Source organism: Eleutherodactylus coqui, chromosome 6 (assembly GCF_035609145.1).
Source record: "Eleutherodactylus coqui strain aEleCoq1 chromosome 6, aEleCoq1.hap1, whole genome shotgun sequence".
NCBI classification, from domain to species: domain Eukaryota; kingdom Metazoa; phylum Chordata; class Amphibia; order Anura; family Eleutherodactylidae; genus Eleutherodactylus; species Eleutherodactylus coqui.
The window spans coordinates 40,806,410-40,828,752 of NC_089842.1; the positions used below are offsets into that span (position 1 = coordinate 40,806,410).

A 22,343-nucleotide genomic window follows, 5' to 3' on the forward strand; every position below is an offset into this window, starting at 1 on the left:
TCTCAAGGGGCGCTTTATCCCTGACCAAGAGGAACTGGACTTTGTGCAAAATGATTGGTGTTAGTGCGGCCGCAGCTAGCCGTATCGTATAGTCAGGGAATGACTCTGTTTAGTTAGTGCTGGGAAGCAGGATTTTGTTTATGTCTAAGGCCTCCTTCCCACGGAAAATCCGCAGCTATTAGGTTCTACTGAACCTAATAGCTCAATGCTCACGGTGCGGAATTCCATCGCGGAATTCCGCACTGTGAAATCACCCGTCCTCACCAGTGGCTCTATTTGCCGCGGGTGTACGCGCGGACGGCTTCCATTGCAGTCATTGTAGCACAGCGGAAGATAGCGCGAAACCGCTTCCCCGCCCACTGCCAGCCGCGTCATGTGATGCTGTGGGCGTGTCATATGACGCGGCCGGCGCGTCACATGACGCTGCGGTGCATGCACGCCGAAGCGTCATGCGGGACGGCAGACGCCGGATCCGCAGGTAAGTATTGGGGTCTCTGGGGGGCGCCGTGGCGGAGCCCGTCACGGCTGTGTGCAGCCGGCCTAAAGCTAAGGCTGTGTTTTTATTTATTTTATGAACTTTTAATAAACACAGGCCAAGCCTGTATGGGACTATACCTGTGTCCTGGTCTCTGACTGCCATTTACACTGCAATCCCGCGCTCTACCTGAGCTGACTCTCCACAAAGTTTATATATGTGTTGGGCAATAGGGATTCCAGGGAGTGGTGTGGGTGCACCAATGAATAGAGGATACTGTCTGCAACCCCTCCATTAGGTACCATGGGATCTTGTCTGCAGACTCAGGATAACTAGAAACCATTTGTCTTGATGTCTGGGTGATATACATGTAGATCTCTGTGCAGAAGTGGTCGCAGAAAAGTGTATCAGCGATACAATGCTGTACAAGAGACTGCCTCTCCATTCTGTACAGACTTGATAATATTTATATAGCACCAACATATTCTGCAGCACATTTGGATCAATCTTTGGATTTGTTTTAAATCTACTATAAAGTATTGCTTGTGATAAATTTCATGTGGTATTTTTGTGCCCCATAGACACCCTTCTGAGAGCGATTCCACCCTGCCACGGCCATTTTCCACTTCCTCTAACACATACGGCTACATCTGCAGCCCATCAGAACTGGCAGAAGGGGATGCAGCCGATGAAGATGATGACCTGGACCTGGGAGAACTCAGCTCCTTAAAGTCCTACAGAAAATATTGTGAGACGCCAACCTCCAGCATTAGTGAATACGAGAGCTCCATGGCAGGGTCCCTAGTCAATGGTTGGGGGTCTGTATCAGAAGATAACTACACTAGTGCCCGATGCAGCATGGTCAGCTCTTCAGATGGCTCATTCCTTATGGATGCCAACTTTGCTAAAGCCTTGGCTTTGGCAGTGGATAGCTTTTGCCTTGGCATAAACCAGTCTGAGTCTGCAGGAGCGGACCGGATCTCCACTGGTGAGTTTGTAATGCTTCTTGCAACAAGTTGGACTTTAATAGACTTTCAATCTACAAATCTATAGTAGACCATTACATGTATAGAAATTCCATAACCTACTTCTATGAGTAGGAGGAATCCATTAATTAAGAATGTGGGCAAGAATTGTGGCAGAGGCTGTGGCCTAATAACAACCCTTCCTGTCTTTGCTCTGGCCTTGTTAAAGGGCAAATAAACTTTTAAAAACTTTTGACACATCATAGCAACAAGTCGGAAGTTTTGAGCGATAGGGATCAGGTTGCTGAGACTCGCACCAATCGCTAAAATGAACAGGCATAAGTGCTCATCTGAGCAGTGTACAGGCTGCATATACTCTACAGACTTTTTATGGAAAGCTCGCAATGACATCTTAACGGGCACCACGGTGAGCACTTTGCCCAATCATTTTAGTCATTGGTGGGGTTCTCAGCACCCTGAACCCCACCAATCAAAACTTCTGACATGTCACTATGACTTGTCCAAAGTTTTAAAAAAGTTTAGTTATACTTTAAAGCTTGTCAAAGGAATATTGTGTGGCACAAATCATCCATGTCAATGTTCACATCCTAATTGACAATTAAACTGGCCATGGTGTATCTACCCATGTAGACACTGGCTTGGATGATGTGTTGGAGCAACAGAAGGATGTGTTGGTGACAAGGCTGAACAATGTTAAAGCACAAACAAGTAGAGTTGTCATGAGTACACAGTAATAGTTCAACCTCAGGCTTCTTCAAGCTCAGAAAAAAGTCACTGGAAAATGTCTTCTATGCTTCTTATCGACTGAAGGACCTTTCCTATATTTCTTCTGGTACTTCTCCTTTAAATAGCTTGCATTCTTCAGATGGATTCCCATGACAATGTAGGGGATATTGATTTCCCTGCAGCTGTCTTACTTAGTTATTGGATTGCCCCAGTTCATAAGGAGAAATGAATCTGATAGACGTATATAAAGGAATTGCTCTTACATGTAGTTTCCTAATCTAGTAATGCAGGCTTTCTTTAAGGGGTTGTACCAAAGCTGAGTTTGATCACCAATCGGTAAGGAGGAGTTTGAATGGAGTGTCAATCGTGTATGCACTGTGCTGCTCCATTCATTTTAATGGGGAAATGGCTGCATACAAGCGTTCAGTTATATCTGCCAGTCCCATTGATAATGAATGGAGTAGCCATGTACATGCACCACCATCACTACATTCATTCTGTGGGAGGTGTAGAGTGCCTGCAATGACAAGAAGAGAAGGACACAGGACTCATGTTATCGGGATCAGTGGGGTCTCCGTGGTGAGACCTCCATCTATCAGACTTTTATCCTTTAATCTATGGATTGGTGATAAATGTCAATTTTAGGGGATGATCAAAAGATTCAAATTCATTCTATAAACTCATAATGCCCCTAAGTATCCATGGAAAAATGAGAAATGTGTTTTTCCATATTTTGCAATACATCGATCAGTGCAGAAGATACTAAATGAAACACCCCTTTAATAATACGATAATTATGTGTTTGTGTATAACTGCGCACAAGCTTTAGGAAAGTGTGAAAAAAATGCAGCAAAATAAGAATGTTTTAAAAAATAGAAGTGTTAATAGATTATTTTAGTCAATTAACAAAATACAAAGTAAATCAACAAAAAAGAAATCAAAATCAAATCAATATTTTTCTTGAAAAACAGCATCATTTATTGTAGGTACACCAGTACAAAGTCAGGCAACAGTGAAGCATGGTGGAGAGTGGTACAATGAGTGTCTACAGGCAACAGTGAAGCATGGTGGAGATTAGTACAGTAATGAGTGTCTGCAGGCAGCAGTGAAGCATGGTGGAGAGTGGTACAATAATGAGTGTCTGCAGGCAGCAGTGAAGCACGGTGGAGATTATTACAGTAATGAGTGTCTGTAGGCAGCAGTGAAGCATGGTGGAGATTAGTACAGTAGTGAGTGTCTGCAGGCAGCAGTGAAGCACGGTGGAGAGTGGTACAGTAATGAGTGTCTGCAGGCAGTAATGAAGCACGGTGGAGAGTGGTACAGTAATGAGTGTCTGCAGGCAGCAGTGAAGCACAGTGGAGATTAGTACAGTAATGAGTGCAGGCAGCAGTGAAGCACAGTGGAGATTGGTACAGTAATGAGTGTCTGCAGGCAGCAGTGAAGCACGGTGGAGGGTACTTGCACATTTGCAGCTGCATTTAAAAAAAATAGAGTTGGGGTTTTAGTCTATGCTATATTCAATACCGAGAAATACAGGCAGATAGTTATCCATCATGAAATACCATCAGGGAGGCGTCTGATGTCCTGCTGCAGAATAAATTTGGAGGCAAACGACCCCAAACATACAGCTGATGTCATTAAAGAAGAACAAGGAGTGTCTGGCATTACATGAAGAGACAGAAGGATTTGAGCCTACATACACAGAAGATCTTGGGTTAGTTCTCCAAGATGTCTGACTTACCTCCCTGCTGAGTTCCTTCAAAAACTCTTTGTTATTATTGCGTCTTATTTTCGGAGGGGGGGCTTCTACTCACCTGGTCCGCAGCATCCCGATGGTCTCTGGCGGCAAACTGCAGATTCCTCCTAGTCTGCCATCTCCGCTTCTTCTGGTGACAGGGCTTTGAATACCCCGCCTCCAACAAAGCGAGCGAAGTGATTGGCTAATGGAGCACCCTACTTTCGGGGAAACACGGTAGAAGAATTCATGCTGTTTTGTTGCCAAAGAACGGTCCCACCAAATACTGTGGCTATTTAGATTTCTCTTTTGTTCAGTCACTTTGCATTTTGTTAATTGACAGAAACTATTAACACTTCTATTTTGAAAGCTTTCCTACTTTGCAGCATTTTTCCCCCACCTGCCTAGAACTTCTGCACAGTGCGGTATATCTACACACTCAGTACTTGCTGTATTCTATACCCGCTCTCTGTGGCTGTATGCAATGCATATTCCCAGAGTTACCTTTCTATTAATTACCTATTATCATTCTACTATTTTGTCACATTGCTGACAAATTGCTCCCATTACTGATTCTTAGATAGCGGTTTCCATAGCAACCGTCCTGTGTACAATGTATCAGCAGATGATTGACAGCTCAGAGGTTTCAACCACCCTACTATTGAGAGGGTCCGCACACCCCACCCTTCCTGATCATTCCTCTTACTAATTATTGGCCAGGTATAGATAGACTTATTCAATGAGTAAAAGAGAATATCAGTGTTATTGTGGAAAGGGAATGCCTCCATAGTCTGCACAGAAAGCTATAAATTTACTCTATTTACCCTCCTCGAAAATTGGAGGGATTCAGGGCTTTCCAGGGAGGTGACCTGCGCGGTCCCTCAGGTGGAGGATGGATGAACACCCAGGGAGCTGAGCCCATTCCTGACACGTACTTTCCTGACGGGGTTAAGTAAGGTCATGGAATGAGATTCTGCCACCATCTGTTCCCCTATGGAGTATTTACGCGGGCGCGTCCATCCATCGCCGCACAGTACTTCCCAATCATCATTATTATTCATGGTTGCAGCATCAGGCCAAGCGAAGACTGTGGAATATGAATGGAGCCTGGGGGTGACTTGTGTTGATCTTTCCACCCGCAGACAATGTAGCGACATGTTATTGTGAGTTACAACTGAGGTTACCACAAAGGGAGAGAAATATCTGACACGTGCGAGGAAACGGAGGCCATAGATGGCACAGCGGGGCGGGTGGGGCCGAGCGCTGCCCCCTTAAAGAGTATTTACCCTTTAAATCCTTGGAAACACAAAAGTCGTCTCGTATGTGAATATTTTGCAATCAGTTGCTACCTTGCAATGCTACCCAGAGACCACTGATGGTGGCTGCACAGGTTGTCACCCTGGTTCTGTGGTCCCTGAATGTTACAGTATTTGCATCTCCACTATTAGACCACATGGCGTCCCCCACCCGCTACTGCTCTGCCTGTGTAACTGTCAGTCCTGACATTAGTTTCTGGCTTTATGCCCATGCACTCGGAGGCAGAGGATGAATATGTTACAAATATATAGATTTAGGTAAAATGTTACTAGTTCACTTGGTTGCTTTAGAGACGTTCTCCCTTATATCTCCCAGTTATACTATAAAGCAGCCATTGGCCTCCTGATCGATCTCCAAATGTTGCAGAACTACAACTCTCAGCATGCCCTAACGAACATGGGGAAACTGCATCAACTGCTTTAAAACATGGTGGCAGATTGTAGAGCAAGTGCTATAAATACTTCCTTGGAAATTAAGTATTAGGCCTCACACCCACTTGCATTTTTTAACTCTGTGATATCACTGTGTTTTTTTTCATGCGATTGTCAATGGGACTTTCTAATGTTAAAAAAGCATTGCAAGTTGGTGCTTTGCAATTTTTGTGTGATGTGTTTTTAACATTAGAAAGCCTTGCATCACAACGGGGAATGAAAGGATTCCCCCTGTCGGGGCGGGAGGGATTCCCCCTGTCGGGGCGGGAAGGATTCCCCCTGTCGGGGCGGGAAGGATTCCCCCTGTCGGGGCGGGAAGGATTCCCCCTGTCGGGGCGGGAGGGATTCCCCCTGTCGGGGCGGGAGGGATTCTCCCTGCCACGGCTGTCGCAGCCACGGCAGAGAATCACAGAGTTCTCCTACTGCTTTCAATGGGGTCGGCGCTGCTGCTGGCCCCATTGAAAGCATTGGGCGATATATCGCAGGAAGATAGAGCATGCTGAACTGCGATGCTATGCGAAAAAACATCGCTCATGTGTATGAACCCATTCAAATGAATGGGGTTCATATTTGTGCGTCCCGCAACACACAAATCTCGCACGTTTTTTTGGCTGTGGAAAACCAGCCGAAGGATACATTTACGTGCGTCGGTTTTTGGTGCAGGTGTGAATCTGATGTGAATTTGGAGCAGATCTGCAGCAGAAATCACCTCTTCCATTGGAGGTGCGAATGCTACTGTGCATCCATGTCGAAGCCCACAACAAATCCGCTACGTGTGAAACACGCTAAGGCCGGCTGCACACAGGCGTATCGTATCTACCCATGCATTTGCGTTGCGTATGTGTTAGGAGCGTTGCGTTTTTGCATGTGCATACTTTACTGTATTTTTTTGCGTGCGCTTACCCTGCGTATTTGTACATGCAAACAAACATGCAAGCACGATCCTATTGGTTTCATTGGCAACTAAGTTTAATATATGCCATTTTCACAAAAATAGAGCATGCTGTGTATTTCTTTGCACAAATGCAAAGCGCCCTAAAATTACGCTCATATGAACGAACCCATTAAAATCAATGGCTTCTATTCACTGCATATGACGTGTGCAGAATATCCCATCCCATGTTAAAGCGCCCTAAAGGAGGGACTGGTAATCGTCTTTTATATCCACTCCTGTGTATGGCTTTTAAAAACTGCACCAGAGCTGCATGTGTGATTCCACCCTAATGCTACATTCTCGGAGCCACATGCCAGTCGGTGACTATGATCACACACAGGCTTAATGGTGTGGAACTGACAATCTGCATATCACTGTTTATTATGACCATAAAATAAAACCGCAGTGCAGTAACTTTACGTTGGCCATACACATTAAAATAACTCTAGCCGAACATGACGACTTCATTAGATTGGACGTCCATCTGATGTGTATGGCACCTCCCAACATCAGCTGTTGGGGGAAGAGAAGGATTGGACATTACATTTGGATATAAACAAGCCCTTGCAGAAGATTCCAGCCTTTGCACCAACTATCCAATGCTTATGGCCAGCATTAGCTTCTTGGACAAAGCATCTTTATTCCGAACGTCGTTAGTTACTTGGATTTACAAATGCTTTCTGGCAGCTGGAGAGTTAATTTCACATTTTTACAAACAACTTACTTATGTTCCGAGTGAAATCCTGAATTATAAGATAAAATCTGATTATTTTTAAGCGGCTTTTCCTGAACATCTGTCTGTCACGCCACAAAAAGTGAACTGCGATTCAATGTCGGCCTAGGTCACAGAAGATTACTACCCAGCAATGAGCAGCGGACTCCAGTAATCAGACTCAGAGCATTCATAGCCACACCATAGTCCAGTGTGGAATGTACAATGTAGAGAAATGTGGACACTGCGGGCACAAAACACAAGTTACACAACTGGTGCGGGAATTATTACAGAGTCACATAGTGCATACGATTAGACGTTAGAAAACATTTTGTTATTCTCACTGTCCCTATTTACCCATAAATGAGCTTTAACTCTTTTCTCAGCACCACCTCTGAACTGTATATGAGATACTGTACTATACTATTATAAAACTGCACTCCCTGTACAAGAATATAACTACTATGATACTGCCCCCTATGTACAAGAATACCACTACTATAATACTGCCTCCTATGTACAAGAATATAACTACTATAATACTGCCCCCTATGTACAAGAATATAACTACTATAATACTGCCTCCTGTGTACAAGAATATAACTACTATAATACTGCCTCCTGTGTACAAGAATATAACTACTATAATACTGCCCCCTATGTACAAGAATATAACTATTATAATACACTCTCCTATGTACAAGACTATAACTACTATAATACTGCCACCTATGTACAAGAATATAACTACTATAATACTGCCCCCTATGTACAAGAATATAACTACTATAATACTGCCCCCTATGTACAAGAATACCACTACTATAATACTGCCTCCTATGTACAAGAATATAACTACTATAATACTGCCTCCTATGAACAAGAATATAACTACTATAATACTGCCTCCTATGTACAAGAATATAACTACTATAATACTGTCCCCTATGTACAAGAATATAACTACTATAATACTGCCTCTAGGTACAAGAATATAACTACTATAATACTGCTCCCTATGTACAAGAATACCACTACTATAATACTGCCTCCTATGTACAAGACTATAACTACTATAATACTGCTCCTATGTACAAGACTATAACTACTATAATACTGCCCCTATGTACAAGAATATAACTACTATAATACTGCTTTCTATGTAAAAGAATATAACTACTATAATACTGCCCCCTATGTACAAGAATATAACTATTATAATACTGCCCCCTATGTACAAGAATACCACTACTATAATACTGCCTCCTATGTACAAGAATATAACTACTATAATACTGCCGCCTATGAACAAGAATATAACTACTATAATACTGCCTCCTATGTACAAGAATATAACTACTATAATACTGTCCCCTATGTACAAGAATACCACTAGTATAATACTGCCTCCTATGTACAAGACTATAACTACTATAATACTGCTCCTATGTACAAGAATATAACTACTATAATACTGCCCCCTATGTACAAGAATATAACTACTATAATACTGCTCTCTATGTAGTAGAATAGAACTACAATAATAGTGCCCCCTATGTACAAGAATTTAACTACTATAATACTGCCCTCTATATACAAGAATGTAACTACTATAGTACTGCCCTCTATATACAAGAATGTAACTACTATAATGCTGCCCTCTATATACAAGAATGTAACTACTATAATACTGCCCTCTATATACAAGAATGTAACTACTATAATACTGCCCTCTATATACAAGAATGTAACTACTATAACACTGCCCTCTATATACAAGAATGTAACTACTATAATACTGCCCTCTATATACAAGAATGTAACTACTATAATACTGCCTCCTATGTACAAGTATATAACTACTACAATACTGCTCCCTATGTACAAGAATATAACTACTACAATACTGCTCCCTATGTACAAGAATATAACTACTACAATACTGCTCCCTATGTACAAGAATATAACTACTATAATACTGCCCTCTATATACAAGAATGTAACTACTATAATACTGCCCTCTATATACAAGAATGTAACTACTATAATACTGCCCTCTATATACAAGAATGTAACTACTATAATACTGCCCTCTATATGCAAGAATGTAACTACTATAATACTGCCCTCTATATGCAAGAATGTAACTACTATAATACTGCCCTCTATATGCAAGAATGTAACTACTATAATACTGCCCTCTATATGCAAGAATGTAACTACTATAATACTGCCCTCTATATGCAAGAATGTAACTACTATAATACTGCCCTCTATATGCAAGAATGTAACTACTATAATACTGCCCTATATATGCAAGAATGTAACTACTATAATACTGCCCTGTATATGCAAGAATGTAACTACTATAATACTGCCCTCTATATGCAAGAATGTAACTACTATAATACTGCCCTCTATATGCAAGAATGTAACTACTATAATACTGCCCTCTATATACAAGAATGTAACTACTATTATACTGCCCCTATGTACAAGAATATGACTACTATAATACTACACCCTATGTACCAGAATATAACTACTATAATACTGCCTCCTATGTACAAGAATATAACTACTATAATACTGGCCTCCTATGTACAAGAATATAACTACTATAATACTGCTCCCTATGTACAAGAATATAACTACTATAATACTGCCTCCTATGTACAAGAATATAACTACTATAATACTACCCCCTATGTACAAGAATATAACTACTGTAATACTGGCTCCTACCGTATATACAAGAATATAACTACTATAATACTACCCCCTATGTACAAGAATATAACTACTGTAATACTGCCCCCTATGTACAAGAATATAACTACTATAATACTGCCCCCTATGTACAAGAATATAACTACTATAATACTCCCCCCTATGTACAAGAATATAACTACTATAATACTGCCTCCTATGTACAAGAATATAGCTACTATAATACTGCCTCCTATGTACAAAAATATAACTACTATAATACTGCTCTCTATATAACAGAATATAACTACTATAATACTGCCCCCTATGTACAAGAATATAACTGCTATAATACTGCCTCCTATGTACAAGAATATAACTACTATAATACTGCCTCCTATGTACAAAAATATAACTACTATAATACTGCTCTCTATATAACAGAATATAACTACTATAATAGTGCCTCCTATGTACAAGAATATAACTACTATAATACTGCCCTCTATGTACAAGAATATATCTACTATAATACTGCTCCTATGTACAAGAATATAACTACTATAATACTGCCTCCTATGTACAAGAATATAACTACTATAATACTGTCCCCTATGTACAAGAATATAACTACTATAATACTGTCCCTATGTACAAGAATATAACTACTATAATACTGCCCTCTATATACAAGAATGTAACTACTATAATACTGCCCTCTATATACAAGAATGTAACTACTATAATACTGCCCTCTATATGCAAGAATGTAACTACTATAATACTGCCCTCTATATGCAAGAATGTAACTACTATAATACTGCCCTATATATGCAAGAATGTAACTACTATAATACTGCCCTCTATATGCAAGAATGTAACTACTATAATACTGCCCTCTATATACAAGAATGTAACTACTATTATACTGCCCCTATGTACAAGAATATGACTACTATAATACTACACCCTATGTACAAGAATATAACTACTATAATACTGCCTCCTATGTACAAGAATATAACTACTATAATACTGGCCTCCTATGTACAAGAATATAACTACTATAATACTGCTCCCTATGTACAAGAATATAACTACTATAATACTGCCTCCTATGTACAAGAATATAACTACTATAATACTACCCCCTATGTACAAGAATATAACTACTGTAATACTGCCCCCTACCGTATATACAAGAATATAACTACTATAATACTGCCCCCTATGTACAAGAATATAACTACTATAATACTGCCCCCTATGTACAAGAATATAACTACTATAATACTCCCCCCTATGTACAAGAATATAACTACTATAATACTGCCTCCTATGTACAAGAATATAACTACTATAATACTGCCTCCTATGTACAAAAATATAACTACTATAATACTGCTCTCTATATAACAGAATATAACTACTATAATACTGCCCCCTATGTACAAGAATATAACTACTATAATACTGCCCTCTATGTACAAGAATATATCTACTATAATACTGCTCCTATGTACAAGAATATAACTACTATAATACTGCCTCCTATGTACAAGAATATAACTACTATAATACTGCCCCCTATGTACAAGAATATAACTACTATAATACTGCCTCCTATGTACAAGAATATAACTGCTATAATACTGCCTCCTATGTACAAGAATATAACTACTATAATACTGTCCCCTATGTACAAGAATATAACTACTATAATACTGTCCCCTATGTACAAGAATATAACTACTATAATACTGTCCCCTATGTACAAGAATGTAACTACTATAATACTGCTCCTATGTACAAGAATATACCTACTATAATACTGCCCCCTATGTACAAGAATATAACTACTATATTACTGCCCCCTATGTACAAGAATATAACTACTATAATACTGCCCTCTATGTACAAGAATATAACTACTATAATACTGCCCTCTATGTACAAGAATATAACTACTATAATACTGTCTCCTATGTACAAGAATATAACTACTATAATACTGCCCTCTATGTACAAGAATATATCTACTATAATACTGCTCCTATGTACAAGAATATAACTACTATAATACTGCCTCCTATGTACAAGAATATAACTACTATAATACTGCTCCCCTACGTACAAGAATATAACTACTATAATACTGTCCCCTATGTACAAGAATATAACTACTATAATACTGCTCCTATGTACAAGAATATACCTACTATAATACTGCCCCCTATGTACAAGAATATAACTACTATATTACTGCCCCCTATGTACAAGAATATAACTACTATAATACTGCCCCTTATGTACAAGAATATAACTACTATAATACTGCCTCCTAGGTACAAGAATGTAAATATCGTACTATAATGCCGCCCCCTATTGACAGGTTGCATTATCCTGTCTTGGTGCTCCTTTGCATCATACATCTGAACTGGCAAGATGATAAGAGATTTCTTCAGGATTATTCTTGTGACATTAAGATTTTGTTAAATTGCCAAATATGAAAATACTTTCCTGGAAATTCTATACACAAATGATGAGATGTGGGGGAGGGGTGGATCATGGCAGGACGGTGTAATTATCCTGTATAATGAGGTATGCTCTTTCTATATACTTGGCTCCTGTGCTCACTTCAGACACTCGCTAAAGTATCTGCATCTGAAATCATCTGCACCCCCTCAGACTCAGCTGTTCCCCAGCCAACACTCACTGCACCAATCTCATCCCTGGCAGCGACTCAGTCTAATATTCGAGCTGCTGCCAATACATTCATATTCTGGTGCCCCATCTTATTGTACTTGGTCTTTATACTTATAGGGATCAGTGATATTTCCAGTCATTGTGTGACATTTATCTGCCCTGTCTTTATATACAGACTTTTCGCCATCCGCGTCCCCTCTGGATGGATTACTGGCTGCTCAGAGCCAGGGTGACGGTGCTGACCTGAACGGTAGAAAACCAAAAGCGAATCCGCTGCCGGTTCTTGACTGGAACATCGACTGGATGGAGGAACTGGAGGCGAAATACCGGCATAAGAACCAGACGAAGCCGCAGTATCCATTCAGCAAGAAGGTGAGGACATGTCTGGCACATCTCTGCGTCTGGGGCTCATAGAAAGAGAGTGGAGCATGCTATACGGGTTTTAGCAATCTAGGGCATGCGTATAGGTGGCACAGGGATCCGGTGTATAACTATATGGGGCGCACTGGTCTTGGGTCTCCAGGGTATGTAGTGGTCTGAGGTGTTGCTATAGGGGGCACAGAGGTATTGGTTATAGTCATACAGGCCCCAATGATCTCAGCTGTAGGGAAAGCAGTTTTTAGGGGTGTAGGTATAGGAGGCCCAGAGGTCTGGGGTATAACTATAAGGGGGGCAATGATCTGAGGTTTAGCAATAGGAACCCAACAGCTGTTAATGTATGGACTGATACACAAACTCCTGACACATTGCCTCAGAGAAAATGTGACACATGAAGATATTACTGCAGCATTATGCAGTTTTCAGGGTATGTTTGTAACAGGCGGTGGTAATGCCTCGGGGCGGGTTACATGGTGGCGAGGTGACGACAGACGGACCCAAAGGTGACAGTATTTAAAACAACTTTCAATGAACTGCAACAGGTTGATCAGCATTTCGCAGGAGGGTTTGGGTACTCAAACACTTTGTGATAATTTGGTATAAACTCTACATATTGTCTGCGACCCAAAATGTAATTCTTCTTTAACTGGCATCTCTTGCCAATGTTTAATTCGCCCACTACTTCTCCTCTTCTTAGCAGCGAGGCACATGACTCTTCACATAACTATCCGGCATCTGTTGACTGCGGCATAACCGCTACATTCACCAACCTTAGCCATGGGCCCCGACCTCTAACACTCCATAGGAGCAGTGTCCTTTCACAGAGGGCACAGTACGTTGTAGCTGTCACTTCCAGAGGTTATAACACAACTTTTCGAACCCCATGTGCTTTTTCTGCGCTATTACACCCTTTATCATAACCAATTACATGACCTATATTTAACATCATAACATATATGGCTCTGGCTATTTTTGCAAGGCCTTGCATTATCTCAAAACTATGGTGCCATAAATCACTATGGCGTAAGTCCTTATCCCAGGCCAGGGATTTTACACAGTCCCGGGCTGGCAGTACACTTATGAATTGTTGGCACCTCTCTAGCAGTTCACTTCCGCTTCTGTCTTTGTCTGTGCCCTGCCCGTGCTGTAGACCTCTCTCCATGTGCATTGCACCTCTGCCTCTAGGTGTTTTTGCAGGGAGGGAGCCTCCCTCTACTCCCATTTGCTACGAGGTCCTGCACCATGATGGTCGGGGCCAGTTCTTCATTTGGCACAACTTCTCTATCTTTGGCCCCCAGGTCTAATGTTGTGCCATTCACTATCTTAAAGCTGCAGTCTCTCTCTGGGCCTTGAGAGCTCCCTATAAACTGCTTCTGCCACTTCACCCACTTTGCTGTTGGTCCACTCAACTCCGGGCTCTTGTGATGCTGTGGCTGCCACATTGTCTTTTTATGTTGCACCACTGACTCGGTGGTATAGCTCAAAATCTACTCATGTGTGGCATTAGAGCATCAAGAACCTTTGGCCGCACTCAGGAAGGGGTCAGGGCTTGATCCTTATAAACCCACATCAGTGGGGAAGAGAGGTACGATTCGCGTCACTGCTGCGCCATCCTGAAGACGGAGCCTTCATCAAGCAGCGCTGTGTAGCACTTCAACATGGCACCCTGCACCTCTTCTCAGCTCTTCGCTCTGTGCTGATGGTTGAGCTTTCTGACGGTACTTTCCTTCCGGTGCCCAACTTTACCCCCCATCCATCTTTTCTGGACGCATCTCAGATCTGAAGGGTGCGGAGCTTATAAAATGGCACTCCGGGCCGCTGATTTGAGTGGCCTGAGTGCTCCAATCAGTATGTTCAGACAAGAAAGTTATACAAATCGATGCAGTTAAAGGCCAATCACGGGATCTGTGAGCATGCTAAAAGGGAAAAACTAGTCGGTGCAGCTAACTTTGGAGACGTCACTTCTACAAAAAATGCCTTATATTGTTGTTTTTTGTGTCTGTATAAAAATTAATCAGTGAAGATGCTCAGAGACTGTCGCCGTCTGCGCTTCCCTCAAATGGATGAATATACCGAAGGTTTCATCATAGGGCTACATACAACTGGGATGGTCTTTGTGTTATGTCATGGCAGAAACTCTACGGGATGCCACAACCTTGGATCAAATTTGGAGAGGGTAGTCAGCAGAACAAAATGTGTCTTATCATACTAGCGCTGGGGCATTGAGATGAATATCATAACGCACAGGCCGATGCGTCTGGCGTCATGCATTAAGCGGCTCCACAATCCACATTCTGCAGACAGATTGGGATGCTTCAGTATCGGTGATAATCGTTTCTCAAATATTGGCTGAGGCCAACTGTGGACTATAGTCAGCCCCCCCGGACAATACTCCAGCACTCACTGAATCAATGCCAAATCACATTACCTGCATCACCCAACACTGGGGTTCCAGTACTTACTGATCATCCCGTTCATAGGGCCGCTGGAGACGTGTAATTGTTTGAAATTAAAAAGTGGAGAAAGTGCCCATAGTAGCCAATCAGATTCCTACTGTCTTACTTTAGAGGCCCTTTGGCATATGAGATCTGTAATCTGATTTACCACAGACACTTCCTTCATGTTCTTCTTGCAGCAGTTGTTTCTTACTGTTCTTATGTCTGCAGCTCCAGATCCCAATTAAAGGGGTTTTCTGACATTTTTTCAGCTGATAACCTATCCTCTGGATAGGTCATCAGTAAGTGATGGATGGGGATCCACTGCTCGGGACCGCCATCCATCAGCTGACTATCTAGTACAGCGGGCAGGACATCGTCATCAGCGAACAGGGGAAGAAGTGGGAGCAGCGGCTTCACTCCTATCGACATAAGTGGGAGCGGCACATTGCTATTCCACATCCTACCCAGGACAAGATGTCAGTAACAGGAAGTGGCGTAGCGGCGGGGCACTCCCATTGAGTTTCCACTTTCTCTGCTGTCAGCTCATGACCGTGGGCTGGTTGATCAGCTAATGAATGGGGATCCCAAGTGGCGGACCTCTGTCTATCAACTACTGATGACCTATCCAGTTAAAAAAAGGAGAGAAAACAGGGTTTTTAGATAATTTTTTGTTTCCTCACACTGCCAAATCAGATTTCCATCATGTGATCCACATTTGACTGTCTAGTGAAAGATTTTCCCCCCAGCTGACGTCTACCCATCACACAACACCCAACTGCGGGGAACCAGCAATAATCAGAGACTTCTCTGCTTCATTCATAGTGAGCATAAGATCAATAGGCAGCACTTTAGGCCTCGTCTGGGGTCTCCTGCATGTCTCTCACACATGTATGGGGTCATAATGTCAGGACACCAAGCAAATATGCTCAAAATTTCAAGTAAATATAACTAAGATTTGGTTACAATGAGCTCGGGGTATTCTGTAAATTGACGTGAACGAGGTCATATCTGTGATGTTCTGTGTAATCACCTCCCTGCGGATAACACTAATAGTAATCCTAATGTACAGCAACATCCTGATAATGTGGCCTCCCCGGAACGGCTAAGATACAGATTGTGGGCTGTTCATGTACATCATATGCATGCCTAGAGATCAAAATGAAGCCCTAGCATGCTTGGAAATGTTCTTCTTGAAGGGCTTTGGTAAGGGAGGTGACCAAGAACCCAATGGTCACTCTGGCTGAGCTCCAAAGATCCTGTGTGCAGATGGGAGAATCTTCCAGAAGGTTAACCATCACTGTAGCCTCCATCAATCTGGGCTTTATGGTGGGGTCTCCCCAGTAAAAGACACATGAAAGCTGCCTGGAATCTATCAAAAAGACCCTAGAGACTCTCAGAATGTGAGAAACAAGATTCTCTGGTCTGATGAAACCAAGATTGAACTTTTTGGCCTCAATTCTAAGTGTTATTTCTGGAGGAAACCAGGCGCCGCTCATCACCTGCCCAATACCATCCATACAGTGAAGCCTGGTAGCATCAGCTGTGAGGGTGTTTTTCAGCGGGTTGGACAGGGAGACCAGTCAGGGTTAATGGAAAGCTGAATGAAGCAAAGTAATGAAAACCTGATCCAAAGAGCAAGAGACCTCAGACAGGGCAGAAGGTTCACCTTCCAACAAGACAATGATCCTACGCACACAGCCAAGACCATACAGGAGAAGCTTAGGGACAACTCTGAGAATGTCCCTGAGTGGCCCAGCCAGAGCCCTCACATAAACCCAATTGAACATCTCTGTAGAGACCTGATAATGGCCGTCCACAGACGGCCCCCATCCAACCTAACAGAGCTTGAGAAGATCTGCAGAAAAAAATGGCAGAAAACCAAGTTAGCAAGAAGACTGGAGGCCGGAATCACTGCCAAAGGTGCTTCAACTAAGTACTGAGTACAGGGTCGGAATCCTGAAGTCCATGCAAAATGTTAGAAATCTGTAAATATTCAGAATAACTAACATTCTGTTGTCACTTCGTCATTATGGGGTACTGTGTGCAGAATGATGGGGAAATCTCGACATTTTTTTAAATTTGAATAGGGCCACAACATAACAAAATGTAAAAACTTAAAGGGTCTGAAGACTTTCCAAATGCACGGTATGTTACAGGCAATGTGTGAAAAGCAGGCATTGTATAGAACGTGTAGGCAATCTATGGAATGTGGGAGGCGTTGTAGCTCCATGCGCCTCCACAGAAATGTATGCCGTATAAGTCTAGTATCATTTGCATCGGTGGTATAATTTTATGAAATTGGCGAGGCCGGCACAAAAAGCCAAAACATCTCAAAATTTTGTACAAGTGAGACTTGCGCAAAAATGGGCAACTTTTATACACCAGAATTCCGGCATAAAATACTTAATAAATGTTCCCCAAAAACTCACAGAAGATAAACCGGCCACACTGAGAAAGGTCTAGGTGTGTTGGCCTTAACAGTAACAGTTAGTAAGCCTATGTGATAAATAGGCTAGAGAATATCTCTGGTGCAAATACAGTTCAGTAAAAACATAATACCTGTTCCATAGGAGGGACCTTCTCTTAAGCTGCTGGTTTAGTGCAATGGTTCTCATCGTCTGACTTGATAGTGGCCTTCTTTTTCTCCTGCTCCTTCCGTTCCTCCAGTATTACTCAGTTGCTTAGTTGTCCTCACTGTCTCCGACCCACAGCCCTACGAGAGGACAACATGCAGCGGGTGAAAAAATGCTCATGTGTATAGCCCAATAGGCTACAATGGGTCCGTGTTCTGTCCATGAAATACAAAGACAGCACTTGGATGGGAAAATTGGCCATCTGAATGGGCTCTTTCAACCGAAGGGGTGAAGTCCGCTGCTGATCTGTCCCTTTGGTGCGGGTCTTGACATAACCGCTGCGATATATACATCATCGTACTTGGTCATAGGCCCCGACCCCACATGCCCCGTAAGAGCAGCGTCCTTTCTTACAGAACACGTCACACGTCATAGACATTACTTACTTATCAGAGGTCATCACACATCAATACTGGCCGTTCAATACTCGAGCCACATTACTCCATATCACATGCCTCACTGCACCATCACATATTCTGCATCAGAAACGTTGTGACGTTTAAAAAGTATAAAGAACATATGGCAATATATATATATATACTCTCACAAACCCCCCTAAAAAACTTAATATGGAGATCAAGTACCAGGCCTCGCACTCTTCCTCGGTCGTCTCTCCCTTGCGTCAGGGTTTCTCCACTGCCCGTAAGTCCCTACTCCTAAAAGGGAGGGATCCCTACCTCACCTCAGAAGGAGGCCATGGATTCCCTGGGCTTATTTCCGGGCATCCGTACCCTCTATCTGTACGAGTTAACACCCCGCAGGGTGTGCCCTCGCTGGAACCTAAGGTCTTCTGCACTTTCCCTAGGCAAATGGGAATTCCACTGACAGTCCATCTTAGGAGACCGGGGCAGACACAGTACTAGTACATTTCTCCATTCTTCTGGTAACGTACCTGGTTGGCATTATCGGAACTGGCTCTTCATCTTTTTCAAACAAGGGAAATTTTGGTCACATTATCCAGTCCCTTACTCATACTCTTTTTGATCAAAGGGATAATACACATACAGGAAATTACATACCCCACCTCTTTCTGCTAAAATCATATCCAGGGCCACTCTATTTTGGAACGCCATGGATGCAGTGGGCCCTAGCTGGTCAGTTAACCCTTGCAAAGCATCTCTGGTATAGTTTACAAACCTCTGCTGATTGCAATAGATATAATTCATCCAATCTACATTATTATTAACAGTGACAATAGCAAATAAGGACTCAAAACCTGCTTTAACCTGATCTCTAGAATTAAATTAATCTCGCACCCCCCTTGGCACTCCTATTGCATCTATGTATACATGTGGATCAAAGTTACCACCTGGAGTGTCAACTTCTCTCTTAGCAGGATGCGGTGTTGGATTCTCACGCTCAGTGTACTCTTCATATTGCACATTTGATTGTATTAATTTGTTCTGATCTCTGAAACAGGGGGCTAGTGTACAGTAATCAAAGGTGTGTATCAGAGGAATTGGACCACATTATATCATGTAAAGGATATACAGGATCATTAGTTTTTTCAGTGCGAAGTGTGGATCCAAGTGGGCTTTCCTTCGAGCTTGACTGCAGTTGGGGTGGTGAACAGCATCTGGTAGGGACATTCAAACCGGGTTTCTCTCTCAAACTTTTTCACATAGACCCTGTCACCTGGTTTTAGATTGTGACACTCATCTGTAGGACCTGGGAGAAAAGCAGAGACTGCAGAATGCATTATTGACAATTCCTTGGAGGGACCTGTGACAAAATTAACAAGAAAATCATTCCCCAAATTCAGCTACTGTGACATGTATCCTCCTAAGAAAAAGAAAAACTAATAGAAGACACTCAATTCAAGATTTGTCCATTTTCTCATTGCCTTTTGTATCTACTTTCCCACTACTCCGCGGATGGTAGGGTGTGTGAAAAACCTGGAATATACCCAAAACAGACATGATGTGTTGTATTATTTCACCTGTGAAGTGTGTACCTTTGTTTGACTCAATCACTTCCGGTGCCCCATATCTGCAGATTACCTCATTCATGAGCTTCTGTGCGGTTACCTGCTTATTTACTTTAGTAACAGAGTAGGTCTCTCCAACCTGAAAAACATCAACAACAACAAGCACATATTCATGCTTCCCAACAAGTGGGAGCTGAGTGTAGCCAATTTGCAATCCCTGAAATGGGTAGAGTGGTCTAGGCAAGTGTGATGTGGCAAATTTTACTTCTGCCCTGCTGCTTTATGGCAAAGATCATGCAAAACTGGACAAATGATGCAGCAGCTACAGAAAACCCAGGAGCCACCCGTCCTCGTTCAAGCACCGACATCATTACTGCTTTGAGAGGTGCGTCTTTCCGTGCCTCAGCTGGGCCATCATGGGGCACAGGGACTATGGTAAGCAAGTTCTGTTGACTGTTCACCATACGCCGTCCCTTTTTAGTCCATTTTTTCCTTTTCTTCCTTGCTGGCTTGTAACTGTAAAGTCTTTAGCATATCAAAGTCCAAATTTTTATCAAAGTCCAAGTTTTTATCAAAGTCCAAAATTATTATCAAAGTCCAAGTTTTTATCAAAGTCCAAGTTCATATCAAAGTCCAAAGTTATTGTTAAATTCTTCTTTTCTTCTTTTCTTCCACGGCTTGAGGGCCGCTGCTTTTGCTGTTTGGTCTGTGATGACGTTGCCTCTCGCTTCTCCGGTGTAGGAATTGGTGTGAGCTTTCCACCTTGTCAGGTAGAAGTAGGGCCTCCATGAGACTCTGCACCGCTGCAACATTCTTAATTGGCTGTCCTGCTGAGGTAAAAAACTGTCTGGCCTTCCATGTTGGGCCGTAATCATGAGCTATGCCAAATGCATACCGGGAGTCAGTGTAAATGTTTGCCGTCTTACCTTCTGTCACTCTACTCGCCTCAGTGAGGGCCTTTAATTCCGCTTCTTGTACTGCGACATGCGGAGGCATTCTGCTTTTAGGACATCTTGTTGTGTAACCATTGCATATCCAGTGTGGAGTTGTCAATCACCCTGGGTACCATCTATAAAAAACAACTCAAAATATGCATTATTAACAAGGGCTTTCAGTAACTTTTTAAAACTTAAATTTTCTTGTTGCATCAATGCTAGACAATCAGACTGGTATTCTATTTCAAAAAGATTAGAACCTTGTTGCAAAAAATTTAAAAAATGTAAAAATGGCTTGCAAAAAATTTAAAAATGGCTGACTTGCAAAAACTTAAAAAAATGGCTGACTTGCAATACCTAGATCACCTATGCCTTCTCCTCCCCCCTTTGAAACAGGGTACTCAATTGGAACAAGAGTAGCCGGTTTCAAGGTAGTATAACATTGTAAAAAGATTTGATGGAAGCAGATAAGGCCTGTAAAATGTTAGCACCAATAACAGACATGAGTTACATCGGGGCAGAATAATCTACAAAACATCTACTAATATTGGAAATGTGAGATCCCTTTAAGTGAATTCATTATTAGTCTGTTCCTGCCTGCAATGTCTTATCAAATCTGAGACAGGAGAAAAAACAAAACAAAAACTTTTACTAGCTGCTCAAAATCCTCACCCCCTCCCTTGGACAAGAAGGATGAAACATTACGTACTATTACATCATCTAGCTCCACCCCTTCGATATTGGCTCCGTGCGTCTTTCTTCCCAACTTCATTTCAGCTTAACAGTCTACACGTCCACATCTCAACCAAGCAAAGTCCCATGCATGGGGAGGACTTCCATCCCTAGTCATTACCTGCATCACACATTCCACACAGCCCGAACACGGGTCACTAACTCTCATCCATCCATGCGCTCAAGTTTGCTCCGTCACCCCCTTTGAAGGTGTACCAGTACATGCAGATGCACAGACAAAAAAAGTTTGACAAACATACATTGTCAGTTGAAAAACATTGAGGTGAGTGCTATAATGTACATGATTCTATTGAGATGAGATTGTGAATGAGCGCTATCTTTGACAAATTATGTGAAAAAGTTTGCTGAGTGACTGAGACATTCTCTCTTTCTTATCTACTTAAGCTATTATATGCTGTATTAAACGCTGAAGTATTTTAGAATCTGTGGGTATTTTTCAGCCCCCCTTGTCTCTCTTTCTCTGTACTTCTCTGTATTTGACCCTGAACAAAAAGTGAAGTCTGAAAGCCCCCACCTTTTCAAAACAAACTGTTATCTCTCTACGAATA

At 42.0% G+C, this 22,343-nt stretch overlaps 1 protein-coding gene across 1 annotated transcript in view; it reads left to right on the plus strand.

The window, feature by feature from the left end:
* The window catches only part of ROBO4 (roundabout guidance receptor 4), a 108,478-nt gene that overhangs the window by 81,091 nt on the left and 5,044 nt on the right, over positions 1-22,343 (plus strand). The window contains exons 18-19 of the mRNA XM_066606662.1: positions 1,057-1,463; positions 12,907-13,103. Of these exons, the coding sequence (XP_066462759.1) occupies positions 1,057-1,463; positions 12,907-13,103 (604 nt within the window). The remainder of the gene's footprint in view (positions 1-1,056; positions 1,464-12,906; positions 13,104-22,343) is intronic.